The sequence below is a fragment of the Octopus sinensis genome, linkage group LG10, assembly GCF_006345805.1.
Source record: "Octopus sinensis linkage group LG10, ASM634580v1, whole genome shotgun sequence".
Lineage (NCBI taxonomy): Eukaryota > Metazoa > Mollusca > Cephalopoda > Octopoda > Octopodidae > Octopus > Octopus sinensis.
In genome coordinates, this window is record NC_043006.1 from 48,730,421 (window position 1) to 48,752,800 (window position 22,380).

Here is a 22,380-nt window from a genome sequence, read left to right on the forward strand (position 1 = left end):
TAACCCCCAGAAGCTTGGTAGTTGTTTTTTTTTTCTTTTTTATGTGGTATGATATATTCACCTCGTCCGAGTTGTTTTTTTTTTTAATGTGTCTTTTGTTTTTTGGGTTTTTGTTTTTTGTCTGTTTCTATGTTTGCCTGTTTATTGCATGATATAGGTGATACATCCATTAATACGTGTTCCTTCTTCACAAGTGTATGTTTTCCTTCCGTGACCCAGCAGACGATTCCCATCCCTTGACCCCAACACTGACCCACTCACCAACCATCCCTCTAGGCCTGCAGAACCTGAACTCCGATAGCTTGCCGTCAGAGCCAGTCGACCTACACGAAGTGATCCGAGCCCCAAGCTTTGTCACGCTGTCATGGAAACCACCCACCCACACTGGACCGAAGGATACCAAAATCATCAGCTACTCTGTCTTCTGGAAAGAGAAAGAACGTGAAAGGTTTGTATAAAATTCCACTTTTATTAATACATGTGTGTGAGTGTACATGTGCGTGTATGTGTGTTTGTATATATATATATATATATATATATAAATAATGCTATATATATTTGTTTGTGTGTGTGTGTGTGTATATATGTATATATATTGTAGTTGATATGGTGTGGCATCCTAAATCACGTGTGTGTATTAATGCTTTCTGTGACACTCTTGGCTGTTGTAGAATGGACAAGCTGCACCAGAAGTGTAGGCTAATGATGCAAGAAACATACACACACACACTGTTTAGACATTTCTGTCAGTGAAGGAACAATGTTGTTAAAAATAACAAAATAATAAACATGAAAACACTGAAAAGCACCCTCTCTGGTTGTTTGGTCAACAAGTAGAACAAATATAGATATTAATTCTTTTTTATCTTTCTTTTTTTTTTCTGAACTGTGGATCTGGAAGTACATAAAGCTATAAAATAATAGCATGGAAATATCGGGTCGAAAAACACTTTGGTCTATTGGCAGAACATCTGTCATGTCTATAGCGGATGTAGGTTTGTGTCCTATAGACAGCCTCCAACTGTTATTCTAACCAAAAAGTATTTTTCAACCCGATACATAAATGCCATTATTTATAGCTTTATGTGCTTCGAGATCCACTATTCCACAAAAAAGAATTGTTATGCGTTCCCTCAATAGTTCATAAATTTTTATGTCCTCAATAGATACTAATGTTATATATATTTAAGCTCTTAAAGCCCTGCTCTTGATAATGTCAAATCACATAGACACATTTTATTCTGCTAGTCCGTCATTATCTGCAGAAATTATTTTTCTTGTTGTTTCCCACCCATTCTTGTCTTTATGATAATAACTGTTACAACCAGAGTGTAACGCTCATCACGTCACAGTTTTATCTACTACTCAATCTATCAACCAACCAACCAACCAACCAACCATCCAACCAAACCAACCAATTCCACTTGTTCCCTCTTCAAATATCTGACCATTGATTTATTAATGATACACAGAAATGTCTAAAAAAAGATGTGGCTTGGAATAGTGAACTACAATCAGGCATCTGGCAACCTTAAAATAAGCTTTAACACCCTTGAATGATGGCGCTTTCTCAAAGTTCTTTTCCTCTCAGAATTTTTTTTTTTAAAACCCACAAAACAAAATGAAAGGAAAAGAATTTTTTTTTTTTAAATTGTAAAAAAAAAAAAATCATTGCTTTTTTTTTTTTTTTTTGCTTTTCATTTTTTTTATATTTGTTTGGTTTTTGTGATGAGTTTTCTCTTTTTTCACAATCAGTCATAAAAAGCGAAGGCGGAAAGGAGAAATAAGGTATGCAGAGTTTGTTATATGACTTAGTGTTTCCATCCAAAATATATTAGTTATATGCATTTACGACCTCATCATCATCATCATTATCAGCAGCAGCAGTAACAATGAGCTAACAAGGGAGTCCTTTTTTTTCTTTTTTTTTACATGTCTACTAGAAATGTTTGTTCCTTCTCGAGCCACGCCTGGCTCATAGGGCTGGTTTCCTGGTTTCCTTGGCGTATAGGTTCCCCACCTGGACAAGACGCCAGTCCATCGCTGGTGAGCTGCGACATGCAGGAGGAAAGAGTGAGAGAAAGTTGTGGCGAAAGAGTCAGCATAAGTTCGCCATTACCTTCTTCTGGAGCCGCGTGGAACTTGCGTGTTTCACTCATAGACACACACATCACCCTGTCTGAGATTCGAACCCGCAATCCCTCAACCATGAATCCGCTGCTCCATTAGGCCATGTGCCTCCACGTCTACTAGAAATTTTGACTAGTAGTCAAATTTTCCTCAGATCCCACTCTACTACTTTGGCAAAAATTATAACGGTTCATTGGTTAGCATAGTTCTAAACATACTCTTAAAAAGGTGGGATGATCACAACTGGAATGTCTTTAAAGAATAGGTCTGCTCAGTCAGGTCTAACAAGGAAGCTTCTGCAGAGTCACCCAAACTGTTAAAAATAGCAATCAAATTTCTCTCTCTCTCTCTCTCTCTTCCTTTCATTTAAGAAAAGGAAAAACAAATTGAATAGTAACACAGTATGTAAATAAGCTTGGGTACCTTTAGCACATTTTTGCCTGTTGCAAACATTGAAACTTCAAACTTAGTCTCCTGTTTGAGAAGAATTTCTTCTCCTCTTCCACTAACTCCTGAGGCCCCTGCGAAAGATAAAGGATCATGGGAACTCCCTGACTAAGCAGTAGATGAAAAATACAATAAACTATCTTTTATCTTTCAATGGACTGTGGCCATTCTGGGGGCACCACCTTGAAGGGTTTTAGTTTAACAAACTGACCCCAGTATTTATTTTTATCAGTCTGGGACTTATTCTATCAGTCTCTTTTGTGAACCAGTAAGTTACAGGGACATAAAACAAACTAGCAGATTGTCAAGCAGTGGTGGGGAACAAATACACACACACACACACACTCACACAGATATATGTGGTAGGCTTCTACACAGTTTCTGTCTAATGAATTCACTCACAAAGCATTGGCCAGCTCAGAGCTATTGTACAAGACACTTGCCCAAGGTGTCATGCAGAGGGACTGAACCTGAAACCCTGATTTTACAAAATGAGTTTCTTAACCACACATTATATCCTAAATTACGATAAAATCAAACACACAAAGTACAGTATGTGTGTGTGTGTACCTACTGCAACAATGATCTCAAAACAAAAAAAACAAACAATATACAAAACCCTTAAGGACATAGCTATAGCTATATATGTATATATATTGTATAAAATATCGTGGGTGAGGCCAAAACAATGCGAAGTAAATGCAAGGTAAATCATATATATTATGGATTCTCATGTCATGAACAAAAAATGAGGGCTCAGTAAAATAAAGTGGTAATCATGTTCTATGGACACGAATGTTTCTTTTGAGACCTGCTGGTGCCTTGGTAACCTTTTGGCGAATGGAAACAAGTGGAGGAGTAAGTTTACTCGAGTGCTTGTGGAACATTTAGTTTGTGTTTTGTTGAGTAGACAGCAAAGCCATTATATATCTGTCTATACATACATACATACATACATACATACATACATACATACATACATACATACATACATACATACATACATGCATGCATGCATACATGCATGCATACATACATACATACATGCATGCATACATGCATGCATGCATACATGCATGCATGCATGCATGCATGCATATAAATTAGAGAAGAACCACCATGTAGCAATTCAACAATGATATAATTAAATCATAATATATAGAAAAATATTAAATATATGATAAAACATATACCTATAATTAAGTAAAGTACAAAATAAATAAATAGTATATAATTAGTATTACTAAATTGAATTTTTCCCTGTAAATTTGGAATCATATTCTCTAATATTATTATTATATTTATATATATATATATATATATATAAGGGATGACCTTATGTATATATACACATGTATTACAATTTTTCTGAATTTTCAGATTTTTCTATATGCTAGGCTACTGGTTTTAAATTAATTAATATTCAATTTATCACCCTCATTATTTAAATTATATATATATATATGTATGTATAGTGTAGTATGAGATTAAATAAATGACAATGGAACAGGAATTAAGTAATCAACTTCATTAGCTTACTGCTGTTTCTGCTATAAGATGCAATGTATTCAGACCTGAGTTCTTGTGCATCAACTTATAGCTTCCTCAGAGCTTTTGGAATGAAGCGAAAGTTTTTTTGGGAAACGATTTACATGCATTGAGAAGATCAAACTTGAAACTATACAAATACACAAGAAAAGGTTCCCAGTTTACAGCTGTACAACACAGGTGTTATACTCACTACATAGCTTCAAACTTGTTTTCATAAGAGTTCACATAATTCCAGGTTTTGATTGCAAGAAAACTCAGCTTAGAGCCATATGGAAAATGTTTGGTACTCATGCTGGGCTGTCAAGAACTTTGGGATATATACCCAAACTTTCATTACACAACAAGGATATTTGTGTTTCGAATATACATTAAACTTTGGTATATATCAAATTTTTGCGGCTGCCCTGCTGTGTACACTCATATATATGAATAAATTCATATTACATGCGTGTATGGATGTATGTATATATGGATTCAGGCATATGTATTTATAAATATACATGTATATATATGCATATATACAAATGTATGTAGTTGTGTGCATGTGGTGTGTGTGTATGAATGCAGACGTGTGTTTATATGATCATCCAGTCTGATGATCAGGAACATTTAATTCGAATAACTAGATCTGAGGTGCCAGCTACCATAACCATAAATAGCGCTCACTCCATGGTAGTGAGTATTGTTACTTGCACTAGTGTGTACACTATGTGCACATACACATAGATATACATATATATATATATATATATATATATATATATATATATATATATGTGTGTATATATATATATATATAGGTGCAGGAGTGGCTGTATGGTAAGTAGCTTGCTTACCAACCACATGGTTCTGCGTTCAGTCCACTGCATGACACCTTGGGCAAGTGTCTTCTACCATAGCCTCGGGCCAACCAAAGTCTTGTGAGTCGATTTGGTAGACGGAAACTGAAAGAAGCCCGCCGTGTGTGTGTGTGTGTGTGTATATATATATATGTGTGTCTGTGTTTGTCCCCCCCCCCCCAACAATGCTTGACAACGGATGCTGGTGTGTTTTCTTCCCCCATAACTTTTAACGGTTCAGCCAAAGAGTCTGATAGAATAAATAAGCTTCCAAAGAATAAGTCCTGGGGTCGATTTGTTCGACTGGAGGTGGTACTCCAGCATGGCCACAGTCAAATGACTGAAACAAGTAAAAGACTATATATATATATATATATATTATATATATATATAATATATATATATATATATATGCATGTATCCCTCCATGAATACACGTACTTGCGTGTGTGAGTGTGTGTGTGGAAATTTTCTTAGTGGCAATCTTTTTATAGTTGCAGGTATTTGTGATTTGTGGTGTTGAAAACAAATCCAAACTAATATATTTCTGGTGGAAACATTAAGTACTTTATACCACAGTAAAGATGTGATTGCGAATGATAGAATGTAGTGTTGGCAGGTTCAAATCTAAGTAGATCTTAAATGTTTTATGTTTTTATTGTTTCTTTTTTTTTTTTTTCAATTTTATTTATTTATAATTAGGTTTTCTGTTCATAGTTTATTAATATATATAACAACAGCAGCAACGTAATGTTTTTTTTTTCCTCGTTATCGTTAGAGGTCTCTCAGCATTTAATGAATTTTTTAGGTACAACCATTAATTAGTATTGATTAGTAATTTATACTGTGGTAAAGACAGTGGGTTGGTAGAATCATTAGAGTATCAGTTAAAATGCCTCATGATACTTTTGTGTTTCTATGTTCCAAGTTCAAATCTTGCAACGGTCAACTTCTACCTTTTATTCTTCCAAAATTGGTAAAATAAAGGATCTGTCAGGTGCTGGAGCCAATGCTATCAATTAACCTTTTCCTTCAAAATTGCTAGCCCTTTGCTTAATTTAGAGACAATTATTGCTTCTTTGATATCATTCCTGAATTCTTTGGTCATCAATGTTTGCATTCCGATAATTCCTCTTAAAGTTAAAAAAAAACAAAAGACAATTGGAATCCTCCCAGATTATAAAGTAAACAGTATCGATCAACCAAACTTTTTTCTGATTACCTATCTTTTATAAGTCATTACTATTCTATCTACAATTAACCCTTTTGATGCCAATCTGTCTGAGACTGCTTCAGGTTCTATGATACAAACGTCTTGTTTTAACCCTTTAGCATTTAGACCAGCCGTATGCGGCCCAAATATTCTTCATGCTTTATGTTCAAATCAGCTACATCTGGCCTTTATACCTACCCTGCAATGTCATTCCTAAAGTAAAGAATCACGTCATTGAAATGGTAAAGCTTTGGATTCTGAACACTAGCTTAACCCTTTAGCATTCAGATTAATCCACCAACTGTAATGCGTATTTATCCAGATTGTTCCAAATTAATCTTGTATTATCTCATAGCTCCATGATTTTGATGTGATTGCTTATGTTTAGAGTGACATTGTAGGGCAGGTGTGATAGGCCATATCTGGCCAGTTTGAACATAAAAACAGATCAAATATTTGGACCGGTCATGGTTTGTTTGAATACCAAGAGGGCTAATAGTGACAAAGTTATTTTACTAAATTGTTTTCTATTTTCAAAATTGATTGAAAGAAATGCAGTATCTTTCCACAGAAATTTGGTAGCAAAAGGGTAATGGTTTTGAAAAGAGAGAAATACCAGAGCTCTCACTTGGAAGTGAGCATGGCTTGGTAACAACATGCCTCATGCTTTTGCTAAATGTTTCAAGTGCCTTTGTATTCTTGAGCAGATACATACGCCTGTCCTGTTACCAGCTTGGAGGGGAGTGATTGAGAACAACACCAGCATTAGAATAATACTCATTTTCAGCTGGGTAAACTGGAACTGTGTGAAATGATGTGCTTTGCTCAAAGGCACAGTGTGTTACCTGGTCCAAGATTCAAACCCTTAACCAGATGATTGCAAGCTCAATACTTTGATCACTAGGCCACCACTGATGTATTAGTCATTACAATCCCCATTTCCAGACAGAAAAATGCAAAAGACCCACCGATATAGTACCTAATTTAAGAAGTGTAATTGGTAATATAAGGCAGTGAGCTGGTAGAAGCATTAGCCTGTTGGGTAAAACGCTCAGCAGAATTTCTTGTGGCTCATGTTCCGAGTTCAAACCCCACTGAAGTCAGTTATGACCTTGGTAGTTGGTGTCATCGACTTGGCCTCCTCCCCTCAAAATTGTTGACCTCGAACTCTACTCTGAACTTTTGTCTCTTATCCTGTTCAAGGGAAAATATTTTGATGTTGGTCATCTTGCAAAGTGGGTAACTGGCTTTATGAGTTCTAGAGCTCAAAGAAAGAAAAAATAAAGATTGGTAATAACAGTTGACTGGCAAGCAGACCTGTTGCTGTTTTACTGTCACAGATCAGTGATTCTCATGACCAATTTTTTTATTTTCATTAAAATGTTAGCTATTATTTCATAATACACTCCACTGCATATTACTATGATACTGCCTAGAATTTTAAAATCATTATAGAAAGCATAGAAGTGTGAAGAAAACCACACCGAAAGTATTTAAACATAATGATGATAAAAATACAAATAGATTTATAATATATTTGACATAAATTCTCCATTTTTACTTCGCTTCTTTCTTTCTTTTTTTCTTTCCTTTATTCTTTCACTTCAATAAATTTTTAATTGAAGAAAAAAAAATCAACAAAAATAAAAAAAAAATATTTGGAAAAATCCTTAATTTTGGTGTGTTTTATTTTTCTTTTGTTTTTTTTTTTTTACCTCTCCCTCTTTCTCCCCCGTCTGCTACTGTGGCTAGTACTATATCTTGCAAGATATATATGAATCTTCTGGAACATTCTCTCTCTCTCTCTCTCTCTCTCTCTCTCTCTCTCTCTTTATTAATCTTTTAAGTGCTGAGAAATACTGTGAAATACTTTTTTTTTTTGTTTTTTGGTCTTGTTGGCTGAAACTGCTTTCAGAGAAAAAAAAACATTTATAACAAATCGGACACGTACATAACCCACACAACCATCATTTATTGTATATTTTATAAAGAATATTCCATATCTGATATCTTGCTAGACACATGAAGAGGAATGGCATCCAGGCCTCAATATCATTATCTCTCTTGAAATATTCCAATTCCCTTATTATTTTGTTGATTGCTATATATGGTAATGGGGAGAGGATCTGGGAATCTATATGGTTTCTTCAGGTAACAATCTTGCAAGCACCAACTCTAAGAATGCAGCACAAAAGATATTCCTCTCTCTTCATTACACCTATACCATATTGAGTGATAAAATATAATTGGTTTATTGGTGAAACAAGCATTACAAGAAGTATTTCATTTTGTCCCTACAATTTATCACATGTGAGGAATTGTAGGGACTAGATTCTTTCTTGCTTTCTCTCTTTCCCTCTCTCATCACAAGACAGATTGGTATTTTTGAATATATAAATAAAGGTTTTTGAAAACATTTAACATCATTATAGCTTCACCAGTTTTGTAAACTAGCTGCGGTTAATGAATTTGAAGCGAGATTATCTGTTCTATAAGCAGTTAATCTTAGGCACAGACTTTACACAGAACTTGAAATTGTACTTTTTTGCAACTGTATACCTTTACAAAATCAGAAGACACCCCCCCCCCAACTACATGTGTAGGTAGTTGGTATTTCAAAAGATGTATAGTAAACACAAGTGTTTGAAGATCCAGCAAACATGCTATGTTAGTCCTCAAGCTCTCCTCTGTAAGGTCCTATCAGAAGCAACCCTCATTAAACTTTGCACCTGGATTCCCAAGCATGACCAAATCAGCTTACGGGTATTATCCAACCATCGCATTCTTGGTCTGTTCTTGGATTTCTGCAGGTTGACTCACCTTGAAGAATCCATCTTGCAATTCTTTTCTATAGTATTCTAACCACATGTTCGTGGTACTGGAACTGTGACCCCCTCAATGAAATTTAAATTTTAGAAAATAAATTAAATTGTTCTCTTAAGAGGACTAAATCTGAACAACAGCTATTATTCCACTACAGATTTAGTTTTATTTGTGAAACAACTCCTAATTTCATAATTTCAACAACTTCTTAATATAAGGATAATAGGTCAAAAAAATTGTTTCTTAGTGACCGCCAACAGATTTTTCTACTAGTGGCCTTGTATAGTGATTTAAGATAGCAAAGGTCAATTGTCGTAGTATGGTGAACCCAGCCTATGTTAGGAAATGCTTTAGAGTCCATTACTTTTGCTGTTTAACTGCCTGCTATCATTTTATTTTTCCCTTCTACATCTTTACTTGTTTAAACACCTGCCTTTTTTTTTAGCATAACTATACCTGCCTTGATTGCTTTTGCTGCTTAGCTAATTGACTAAGGTAACAAAGACATGAACAGTCTCTCTCTCTCTTTCTCTCATTCTGTGATTAATCTAACTAGGCTGTTTGCTTTAATCCATCTAATCCTACCATATTAATATTGCTGGCTGAATAACAATGGCTTAACAAGATAGTTTTTTTTAAAGCTTTTTTTGTATACTAATCAACCTTTGACATATCAGTAACCTTTGACCTTCCTAACAATTTGGTTCATCTTACTGACCATTGTCCACTTTCGGGCTGACAGTGGTTACACTCAATGGTGAGTCTGAAAAGTGATACCAATTCTACATCTGTTGGTTACCTACTCAGGGAATATCCGCTAATTTATTTGTACAATATTTTAATTAACCAATTAACCCTGTTTTTGTTCTTTGTTTTGTTTTTTCTCTATTTCATTGTTGAGCAAATAAATGCTCCTTACTGTTTTTGTTTTCTTTTTAATTTTCTTCTTTATTTTTCAGTTTTTCTTTCGATAAAATCTCTTTCCTTCATTATTATTATTATTATTAACCTTAATATATGACTAGATCATGGATCATGCATTATGGTTCATGGTTTGTTAACAGACAAACAGGTGGACAATTCTTGGTGGCCATATAAACAAATCATGTACAAGAATAATACACTTGAGTAGAAAGACCCTTGTTACCATTTCTGGCCGCCAAGGACAATGAGTACTGAGATTAATTAAAAACTGCAAACTCGTAGAACACTTTTCATTTATAAAGTGCACCTACTGCAGTTAGATCAGTATTTCCAAATATTTTTCAATCCATGCCTTAGTCTGGTTTTCCAAATCTTTGTTTTTATGCTAAATTATGATAAAAAATAATTTTGCATTAAACTGAGAGATGACACAATACAATTTGTAGAGTACTTGGCTACACCTGCTGAAGGCAGTGCTCCAGCATGGTCACTATGACTGAAATTATGAAAAAAACACACACACACACACACACACACACACAGGGGGTAAAAAACATAGTCGCGGAAGCAGTAGTAACTTAATTCAAGCAAAACCATTCTTAGTCTTTGGGATGAGGAAAAGAATCTGGTTTTAGTTTAGTGTAGGGATTTACCATAGCTGGAGTGCTGATGTGAAACCTTGTCAGAAACTTTGCATCATTGCCTAAGGGAAGATGCATTGGTCTATTTATGTAACTCTAAGCCAGATAAAAATTAGGTAACACCATATCCCATTACAGAGAATCTGTGGATAGAATGGCGTCATATTTATGAAGTACCATTTGTATAATTTCAAGTATGTGTCTTCATACAATAACAGACACTGTGAACCCCCACCAAAAAAAAAAATAAAATAAACAAACAACTGTAAAAATAATATTTATGCCTTTAGCATTTAAATTACTAAATCAAATATAACTTCTCTATTTGTTGGCATTGTTTTAAATTATTCATGAATCCTGCATTATCTCATAGCTGATAGTGTGGTTCTTTATTTTTAGAATGATATTGCATGGTAAATATAAAAGGCCAGATCTGGCTATATATGAACAAATAAAAGGGAGAATATTTTGACCAGTGTGGTTGGGTTAAATGCTAAAGGATTATAAAATATGAAAATGAAAAAAAAAATGGATTATTCAAATTTTCAATTCATAAATTTTATTCTTTAGAGAATGATATTTCTCATGCATTTTGTTTCACTTCTTTTCTTTTAGAGAACGAGTTATGAATACAACCAGTTTGGAAGCAACAATTCAACACCTAAAGCCGAATACAGTTTATGAGTTCCGAGTTCAAGCATACAACTCTCATGGCCCTGGAAAGGCCGTTGTTATTGAAGTTGAATCTGAAGAAGAAGGTAAGAACCAACCAACCCTTACACCCCTGGGAACCAGGAGTACTAACTTTTCCTGCAATGATCCAAAAACTGGAATAATTTTTACAAGATGTCAAACAAATGAATAAGAGTTTTACCATTTATAATTCTAATATTAAAACTCTTTGACAAGACGGGCGAGCTGGCAGAATTCGTAGCATTTCTGGACAAACCGCTTAGCAGCATTTCATCTGTCTTTATGTCCTGAGTTCAAATTCTGCTGAAGTCACCTTTGCCTTTCACCCTTTTGGGGTCAATAAAATAAGTACCAGGTGACTTATTCCCTCCCTCACAAAATTGCTGGTCTTGTGCCAAAATTTGAAATCAATATTAAAAAACCTCTGAACTTTATTAGAATACCAAACAATAAAAAAAAATATCTAGACAGGCTTAGGCATGGCCATGTAGTTAAGAAACTCGCTTTGTAATCAAGTGCTCCCGAGTTCAGTCCCACTCAATGGCACCTTGGTCAAGTGTCTTCTATAGCCCCAGGCCTGCCAAAGCCTTGTGGCAGAAACTATGCAAACCCATTGTTTGTGTGCCTTAGTGTTTGTTGCCCCTACCACTTGACAAGTGTTGGTTTGTTTACATCCATGTAGCTTAGCAATTCTTCGAAAGAGATCAATAGAGTACCAGAGTTAAGTCAGTACTGGGGTCCATTTGATCAATTAAACCTTCAGTGCTGCAGTACCCTAGCATAGGTGCAGCCCTGTGACTGAAACACATAAAAAAAAACCTGTTGTTAATCCCTTCAAACTTTTCCTCTTACCTCAAAAATTGTTGGTCCCGTGCCAAAATTTGAAACTATATTTCTGTTGAAATACACTGCCTTGATTTAAATTAATTTTGAAAATAATAAAGAATTTAGTAAAATAACTACCATTATTAAGCTGGTGTTTGAAACAACATGAAATTCTGATGGAGGATTTTAATTTAGGTCGCTTTAAAACAAGAAATTTGTATCATTGAACCAAGGACAGTTTCTGGTAGGTTGGTATCAAAAAGTGTAAGTACACACACACACACACACACACACTTAGAATACTCATCAAAACTTCTAGAGATCCATTCACCGTTTTTATACTTTATTGTTACTCATCATCACCGTTTAATTTCCGTATGCCATGCTGGTATGGTTTGGACATTGATATTAAGGAATGCTGTCAAATCCCTTAATATTTAATGTAAACAATATGTTTACAAATATATGTATATCTTTCTCTACCAAAAAATTGAACAATAATCTTAAGACTGTGGATTAACTTTAATTCAAAGTTGAAATCTCATCTTAAAGCTTTCAATGTACAACAGTAGACTAGACTGGTGTGAAATAATCCCATGTTATCAGTTTAGGAGAAAACATCGGTTGAAGTTCACAAACTGTTACAATACACACACACACACACACACAATTACTTTCCATAATCCGTAGTAGTTAATCCAAATACGAGCAGCAGATTAGCCCAGATTAACAAATGGTCGGCCACTGCTCTTTGTTGTTGCTTACAAACAAAAAAAAATAAAAGCAGATTTGATATGCAAAGCCAACATTCCAGCCAAAATAATCTTTGGTCTGGAATGTAAATTGACTGAATTTTGTTTGATTTAGAATCAGAATTGGGCAAGTTTCTTTTGTAGCCCTCCCTCTCAGCCCCATCACACATATTTGACATGACCTCAACTGTTAGACTTGACCTCATCATCTAACCTATGCAGCCTTTCATATGACAGTAGCAGGAGAATATGACATGGAGATTTGGCTACTGCTTGTGAGCTGGCATGGTTTGTTTTCATTTTATTAGGCTGAGTGATAATATAGATCACCACCCTCCCCACCTCTTCTGTTTGTTCTATAAAGATTGAGTTGAATTCAATGAAAGCAATAAAACATCAGATATATATATATGTATCTATCATCTTAACCCTAATACACACTCACAAACATACACACACATACACACACACATATATATATATCTGTACGGCAGGCTTCTTTTAGTTTTTATCTATCAGGTCCACTCACAAGGCTTTGGTCAGCTCAGTACTGTAGTAGAAGGTGCCCAAGGTACTGTGCAATGAGACTGAACCCAGGACCACATGGTTAAGATGCAAACTACTTTAACCACACAGCCACATCTGTGTGTGTGTGCATGTGTGTAAAACATATAAATACCTTGGATGGGAATTGCTTTAACTGAAGAAGGTCTTACGTAATGGATGCATTTCCTATTATGTATTATACAGACCTGAAGCATACATATTAAATTATTTTAAAATATCACTTTTTGGTTTGACCTCATTATTAGAACTTTTATACACACACACATATATAAATTCAAAATAATAAGGGTAAAAAATTGAATATTAATTTGATTAATATCAATTTAAAACCAGTGGTCTAGCATATTAAAATATCAATTTAAAACCGGTGGTCTAGCATATTAAAATCTGAAGGAATGACCACTACATGGACAACCCTTATGCTAGAAGTAGTTCTGCTATGGTCTGACCACTAAGAAAGGAATGTTCTCAAGAAAATTTAGTAAATGCCAGAACGTAAGTGAGCAAGACAAATGAAAAGAGGCTAAATTTTCTTGAGAACATTCCTTTCTTAGTGGTAAGACCATAGCAGAACTACTTCTAGCATAAGGGTTGTCCACGTAGTGGTCATCCCTCTTATATGTATGTTATATATATATATATATATATTAATCTTTGTTTCTTTGGCTTGAAATTCTTAACTCAAAACAAATATAATAAACATAAAGAGGGAACAGAAATTAAAATTCTAATTCAGTAAGAAAGCTGCCTTTTCCAATTAACTATTCTATCTCAGTCAATTTTGAAAATAACGATGAATTTAGTAAGATAGCTTTGGTATTATTAAACTGGTGGATAAGGCAGCAAGCTGGCAGAATCATTAGCATGCCAGGCAAAATACTTAGTGGTATTTCATCTGTTCTTACATTCTGTGTTCAAATTCCACTGAGGTTGACGTTTCCTTTCATCCTTTCAGGATTGATAAATTAAGTACCAGTGAAACACTGGGGTCAATATGATCAACTAGTCCCCTCCTGCCAAAATTTCAGGCCTTATGCTTATAGTATAATAAAGGATTATTATTATTAACCCTTTCAATACCAACCTGGCTGAAACCAGCTTTGGCTATGAGTACAGAATATCTTGTTTTCATAAGTTTTTGAATTAAAATCTTCCACCAAGCCTTAGTCACAAATTATGTTCCTAACACTGGCTTAATGATAACTAAGTTATTTTACTAAAGTCTTTGTGATATTTAAAGTAATTGAAAGAAACACAGAGCATCTCAAAATAAATACAGTAACAAAAGGGTTAAGGCGGCAAGCTGGTAGAATTGTTAGTACGCTGGGCAAAATGCTTTTCTGTATTTCATCTCTCCTTACATTCTGAGTTCAAATTCCAGCAAGGTTTACTTTGCCTGTCAATCTTTTAGGGTCAATGAAAATGCATACCAGTTACATACTAGGGTTGATATAATTGACTAGCCACTCCCCAAAAATTTCAGGCCTTGTGCCTATAGTAGAAAGTATAATTAAACTGATGAATAGATCTAAATTAACATGAGTTTTTGAAGAAAGATTTTTCGCCCTTCAGCATTCAGATTATTGTCACATGTAATGCTTATTTATTCACATTGTTTTGAATTAATCATGCATCATCTCATAGGTTTGAGATTTTGTTGATGCATTTACTCTTTTAGTTGTTTCAGTCATTTGACTGCAGCCATACTGGAGCACCGCCTCTAGTCGAGCAAATCGACCCCAGGACTTATTCTTTGGAAGCCTAGTACTTATTCTATCGGTCTCTTTTGCCGAGCCGCTAAGTTACAGGGACATGAACACACCAGCATTGGTTGTCAAACGATGTTAGGGGGACAAACAAACACACACACACACACACACATAGATATATATACATACATTTATACGATGGGCTTCTTTCAGTTTCCATCTACCAAATCCACTCACAAGGCTTTGGTCGGCCTGAGGCTATTGTAGAAGACACTCGCCCAAGGTGCCACGCAGTGGGACTGAACCCGAAACCATGTGGTTGGTAAGCAAGCTACTTACCACATAGCCACTCCTACACCTATAATTTGTTAATTTTTAGATTGACATTGCAGGGTAGGTTTAAAATACCAGATCTGGATGGTTTGAACATAAAATTGGTAGAATATTACCAGCTTCAACGGTAATTGGGTTAATACTACAAAACCTGGAACTCTACCAAATCTGCCATTATAATAGTTTCAGAAGCATACTTGCCAGACGGGTGATTTGATCTGAGACCATACGTTGAAATTATAACAGTTACAACATGAAATATACAGATTAGCCATTCGAAAACACGCAAAGACTGTTAACAACAAATAATAAATGTTTAAATGAAAATAACAAGTTTTGTGTGTTTTTTTAATCATTAATATGTCTTCCATACTGTAATTGCATTATAATGATGCTATGTTCTATAAAAATTGTTGTCAATACTTTTTTTTTTTTTTTTTTGTTATAAGACAGTAAGCTGTCAGAATCGTTACAGCGTTGAGAAAAATGCTTAGTGGCATTTTTTCCTAATTGATATTCTGAGTTCAAATTCTGCCATGGTTGATTTTGTCTCTCATCCTTTTGAACACTGGGGTTGATGTTGTTGACTTTCCATCACCGCTCAACTTGCTGGCCTTGTGCCATAATCTGAAACCAATATAAAATTATTACTAATAAGACTGTGATCTGGCAGAATCGTTAGCATGCCAGGCAAAATACTCAGTGGTATTTTGTCCATCTTTACATTCTGAGTTCAAATTTCACCAAGATCAACTTTGCCCTTCATCTTTTCAGGGTTGATAAATTAAGTGCCAGTGTAACACTGGGGTCGATGTAATCAACTAGTCCCCTCAGGCCTTGTGCTTTTAATAGAAAGAATTATTATTATTATTATTATTATTATTATTATTATTATTATTATTATTATTAAGGCAGTGAGCTGGCAGAATTGTTAGCACACCGGGTAAAATGCTTAGCGGTATTTCACTCATCTTTACATTCTGAGTTCAAATCCTGCCGAAGCTGACTTTGCCTTTTAGCCTTTCAGGATCGATAAATTAAGTACCAGTTGAGTACTGGGGTCGATGCAATCAACTAGTCCCCTTCCCCCAAATTTCAGGCCTTGTGCCTATAGTGGAAAGGTTTATTGTTATTTTTATTTTTACTTATTTCTCTTTGTTTAGTGCGTGTGCCAAGTCCTCCACGAAATGCCATTGCTGAAGCAGTGTCCCCTACATCAATAAGGGTGAAATACGAACCACCAGAAGAGCCTAACGGAAAGATTAGATCCTATAAAATCATCTACTATGAAGTCGGAGCCAACAAAGAAGCCGCAATAGAAGTACGAGGCCTGGAGTATGTGTTGACGAACTTGAAACAGTTTCGTGATTACAGCTTCAGAGTAGAAGCTCACAATGAGAATGGTGCGGGAATGAGTACAGAGGAATTTGTTGCCAAAACCAAAGCAGATATTCCTTCTGATTCTCCAACAAACTTCACTCTGGAAGCAACAAGCTCAACGGTAAACTAGATAATCTCATCATCATAATCAGCATCATCATCATCTTCAGAATGATACATACAATCACAAACATCACCACCACTACCACCATCAATATTATCTTTTTTGATTGCTAACAAACACCACATCACCTCTGTTCATTGTGTAATGTTTTTTTTTTATAGGTCCTACGTCTTTCTGTCGTTTTCTATCACCACAATCACTTCACAGTCTAAACAGGGCATGCTTTATCATGCCACTGGTTTACTGGCATTAGAGAAGCTCTGTATAAAACAACTTCAAACCTTCCTACTTTGTGTCAATGTTTTAGGGGCTTTTCTCTTTTCTTTTTAATTAATTCAGAGTACACCTCTCTCAGTGGAGGCACATGGCCTATTGGTTAGAGCAGCGGACTCATGGTCAAGGGATCACAAGTTCGAATCTCAGACTAGGCAATGCGTGTGTTTATAAGCAAAACACCTAAGCTCCATTGAAGATAATGGTGAACCTCTTCTGGCTCTTTTGTCACAACTTTATCTTACTCTTCCTCCTGCATCTAACAGCTCACCTGCCACAGACTGGTGTCCTATCCAGATGGGAAACCAGCCTTTATGAGCCAGACATGGCTCAAGAAGGAACAAACAACAACAGCAACACTCTTCGCTTAGACATATAATCTTTACTACATCTTGTAGAGTTCATGTCTCCCCCATTCGTTTTTTGTTTTCCTTTTTAAACATGGATTTTACAACTGGCTGCTTTCCTGTCCCTTATGCTTTACAGTATGGACTGAATACATTTTTCTTATGCCACCAGCACAAAAGGATTTTGTCTGTAATAGGACCAAAGGGTCCATCTACCTTATATGAGTTTTTATTTAGGGTTTATATTTCTTTTTATTTAGTCGTTAATTTAATCTTACATATTTAAGTATCTCTTGTTTTTCTACTACCAGAAGCTTAGATTCTGTTGATAGCAGTAAGGTCTTATGCCATACGACTGTGTGGTTGACACATTCACTTCACAGCTAAAAGGTTTTGAGCTCAATCCCACACTGTGACACCTACCCACAGTATTGGGTCAATGATGAAAGCCTTTAATGAAAATGGAATTTGGTTGATGGAAATTGTGTGGAAGTCTGCTTATTTTTGGGTGTGAGGCTTAATCCATTCCTCAGTTTGACACCAACATTGGGTCCATGGGAGACCTTAGACGTTTTCACTCTGTTACAAAGCACTGGGGAGGAACCAGGTCTCTAGTCTGTGAAGAACTTCCTTCATGAACAGAATCTTGGTCCCTACTTGACTGAGTCATTAATGAAACTGGACAAAGATTATCCAAATCTTCTTTGTCTGAACACTCAGAGTGACTCTCCATCTTCAGACTGATCTCTATTTTATGACTTTCACAAATAGCAATGAATGATTATTCTAGGTTGTACTGATCTTCTTTACTATGAGACTCTATACTTGTTGTCCATTATGTAGCATTCCATAACACTTTGACACTTTTGTTGAAGTGAAACTTTCTTACACCTGTTCTTCTGGCTGAGTTGCTGGAACTATAGTGCAACCATCATGTCTTAGGCACCACAACTGCTTAAATGACACATAGATGGATCAGCTGAAAAGTTCATAGGCTGACCAAGATACTCTCGTGGAATGTGACCCAATGAGGTGTATTTTTCAGTATAGTCTCCTTTGTAGTTCACACACTTCTTCCATCAGTCTTGCAGTCCTTTGATTTCTTCGGTGAAGAAGCTTTCATTCTGTTGGTTAAAGAAGTCATCAACAGCAGATATGACATCATCATCACTGTGACACTGGTTCCCAGCGAAGTGTTTTTTCACATTCATGAACAGATGATAGTCAGATGGAGTCAAATCAAGAGAATTAGGAGGGCGGTCAACCAGTTCAAAGCCACAGTCTTGCATAGCTTTCCTGAGCATTTGGTCTTGATAGCCTTTCATAACTGCCTCAGCAAGTTGGCATAGTACTCTCCATTGATGGTGTGACTCTTTTAAAGATAGTCAATAAACCCAATTCATTTTGCATCCCAAAAAAACTGAGCCCATCACCTTTTATTATCCTTTCTCATTTTAAATAAGGGTTTGACACACTTCAAAGCTTTCTTTAACAAGGTCTTAAAAAGAATTTCTAGAAATCTTGTTTTTTGAACAACATTTCAATTGTTTTCTTAACAGAGCATCATAGTCCGTTGGGAACCCCCACCAAAAGATCACCAGAATGGTCCAATAGTTGGTTACAAGATACGCTTTAAAAAGAAAGGCAGCCGCCGCGGTAAAACTGTCACCACAGCAAGTAATGTGAAGTTCCAACCACTGACTGGTAAGTAATGAAAATAAATTTCATCCATCAGAACAATTTTGATAATCAATGCTGACTTGTAAGGATATTTTGTATATAGACACGGACTCTGGGGTGATTAAGAAGTTTATTTTGCTGAAATGTGACTCTGAGATCAAGTTCACAGCACAGAAGATTGGGCAAGTGTCTCCTGCCTTAACCTCAAGTCAAGCCAAAGACTTGCGGGGGGAAAATTTGATATAGATGTGTGAAGGCAAATGGCCTAGTGGTTAGAGTATTGCACTTGCGATTGCAAGATCATGGGTGCAGTTCCTGGACTCGGCAGTATGTTGTGTTCTTGAGCAAAACACTTCATTTCATGTTGTTCCTGCCCGCTCAGCTGTAAATGAGTAACACTGCGATGGCTTAGCCTTCTGATCAGAGGGAATGTTAATCTGCTCACCAAGCCATTGGGGTAGCATCATTTGAAAGCTAAGATAAATTTAAAGTGCATTGTGATCAGCGATGTATAACATCTGATAGTCTGGTCAATACTGTGATCATCATCATCATCATTTAGCATTCGTTGTCCATGCTGGTATGGTTTCTATGGCTGGATGCCCTTCCTAACACCAACCACTCCAAGAGTGTAAGGGAAGCTTTTACGTGCCATTTGTGTGACATTGGTATCTTCCACGACTGCAATTTTATTTGGCTTGATGGGTCTTCTCAAGCACAGCATAATGCCAAAGGTCTCAGTCATTGCCTCCGAGAGGCCCAACACTTGAAAGGTGCTCTTTACATGCCACCAGCACGGGTACCAGTTACATGACACCAGTATCAGCCATGACTATGATTTCATATATATATATATCAGGTACGTGGCGTCAGTAGTTACGGGTAAGCAGATGGTGACCTCTATGTAGTAAAACACATGAAAAATAAGTGAAAAACAGGCGCGTGACTGAGTTGGGGGCAGATTTACTTCTGCCATTATAGCACGTAAAGAAAACAGTGTTGTTGGAGTGTACACAACACTTGTACTACAGCAATACTATGCATAGCTTAAATACTGAGATTGGAAAGTAGGGGCAAATTATGCTTACCTAATCTATAAAAAAATAAAATATTTTGCATTTTATGCATAGTAATCAGAGTAACCTTCATAATTTTATTGAATTAGGTGGCATATTTTGCCATAAAAGGAAAATATTGCTATCGATCTATTTTGTTCAAGTTAGGCACTGCCTACCTAGGTGACATGTCCCTGAAAACCCATTGAAAACGAACCTCCACCATCTATTCTGCGTATATATCTATGCACATATTTCAATGCACTGTATTCCAGACAGTTTGCAAATCTAACTGAGGCCTTAAAAGACATTTTAAGATCCACAAAGATCAGAAGGTATCTGCAGCTCTTGGTGGTCCAAATCGGATATGCAATCTATGTGGGTATCTTTTCAGAAAATCGTTTGGTTTAAAAAGCCATATCAGATGCCATATATATATATATATATATATATATATATATACACAAACATATATATATATATATATATTCAGCATAGTTGTTGGCGAACTGGTCATCTTCTGGTTCTACCTTACCTGTTTATATGTTTGAAATTTACCTGATGATGGTGGGGTTTTGTCATGATGTAATCTAAGAATGTATCGCCGAAACAGCTGTTCTGAATTTTGAACCCCTCTTGTGTTCTTATATATGTATGTTTGTGTCTCCTTGTCTTGGCATTGTGTGATAGTTGTAAATGAGTGCCACTATCATACAAGCAGTGTCATTCGTTTCCAATATTCTGCAGGAACGTGTTTAGCCATGGGGAAATATTAACTTGCCTGGCCGAACCATAGCAAAATCTGTCACAAATAAACTCTGTCCAAACCATGCACGCGCAAAAAAATAAATGCTAAATAATGGTGACTGTAACTAAACAACAATAATGATATTAAGTTCGTACCAATCATAGTTTTTAGTGAAAGGTGAAAAAATCTAATTAATTAATAATATTTATACATTTAGGAGAAGAAAACATTAGCCTAATGACTAATATTATTTGTGTTTTGATTATTTTTGAATAATTTATACTTTTACACTGATTGTAGATTGTTTAAATATTACCAAATTTGCAATATTTTTTCTTCTTTTTTCTCTCCATTTCCCAATGTGATGTTTGATTATTTTCTGGATAATTTACATTTTTATATGCATCATGAGTTTGTTTTTTTTTATCTCTTTAATATATTTAGTCCGTTCCTTCCCTCTTCCCATCCAAGTATAATAGATAGAATGGTGAGTTTGCTGAAAACTGTTGCTTTTACAATTGCACGTACTTCCCATTGTTCCTGTTGTTAACCACTCAACTGTGAATCAAACAAATTGGAGACAGTTTTGTTTTGGAGTTTCTTTTTTTTTTTTCTTTTTTTTTCCCCCTGTTTATACACCTAGTCTGGAAAACTGGAACAAACAGAATTTTGATGCCTTCTTCAACAACATGGCACAACCACACCAACTCAGCTGCAAATGAGTTTTGGCACCAGGTGGGAGTTAAACCTGTGATGGGCAGATATTCCATTTAAGGATCTGTCTTCTACACTGTCTCTTAAATATTTCATAAAATGCGATATGCCCCAGCCCTAATGAGCTTGAAGACTCAAAACAGGCTTTAACTTTATGTCTTTCCTAGAAGTGTTACTTTGCTAAGTAGTTGAAACTGTAAAGCAAAGCTCTTCTCTAAAGCACAGGTATAAGCAAGATTTTTTAAGGCTGACCAGCAATTACTCGTACATTCAAATTTTCCCTCTCCATGCCCTGGAGGTTTTCCGAGGAAATGGCAAGGGCAAGCACGTCCAATCATCACTGATATTACAGGTATTACTGTCAGAATCTAAGAAACTAGTCAGTATGTGTACTACAAGGCATGTCATTTGATAATCTGACAGTTTTACCAGTCCATTGCCCTGGATTGATCGTTTATTTGACTCTCAACAGATGAAAGGAAAAGTTGACTTTGATGGGGTTTGAACTCTGCGGCACTTAATAACTCTGCCAATTTATTAACTCATGCCCTTGACTATTTGTTTTTGACTCGAGTCTGAAATTATATTCTAGTGACTGATCAATATCTGAAT

The 22,380-nt window shown here is 35.7% G+C and overlaps 1 protein-coding gene across 26 annotated transcripts in view; it reads left to right on the plus strand.

Annotated features, from left to right (window-relative positions):
• Positions 1-22,380, plus strand: part of LOC115216496 (neogenin-like) — a 318,473-nt gene that overhangs the window by 201,782 nt on the left and 94,311 nt on the right. For 23 of the 26 annotated variants that reach the window (XR_005000967.1, XR_005000970.1, XR_003882082.2 and 20 more), the window contains exons 8-12: positions 220-448; positions 1,756-1,788; positions 11,184-11,326; positions 16,611-16,948; positions 19,131-19,275. Coding sequence is in view for 20 of the 26 variants with exons in the window: in XM_036506615.1 (XP_036362508.1) it covers positions 220-448; positions 1,756-1,788; positions 11,184-11,326; positions 16,611-16,948; positions 19,131-19,275 (888 nt within the window). In the remaining 6 variants the exon portion in view is untranslated. The remainder of the gene's footprint in view (positions 1-219; positions 449-1,755; positions 1,789-11,183; positions 11,327-16,610; positions 16,949-19,130; positions 19,276-22,380) is intronic. The other 3 variants (XM_036506616.1, XM_036506620.1, XM_036506617.1) reach the window with 3 other exon arrangements.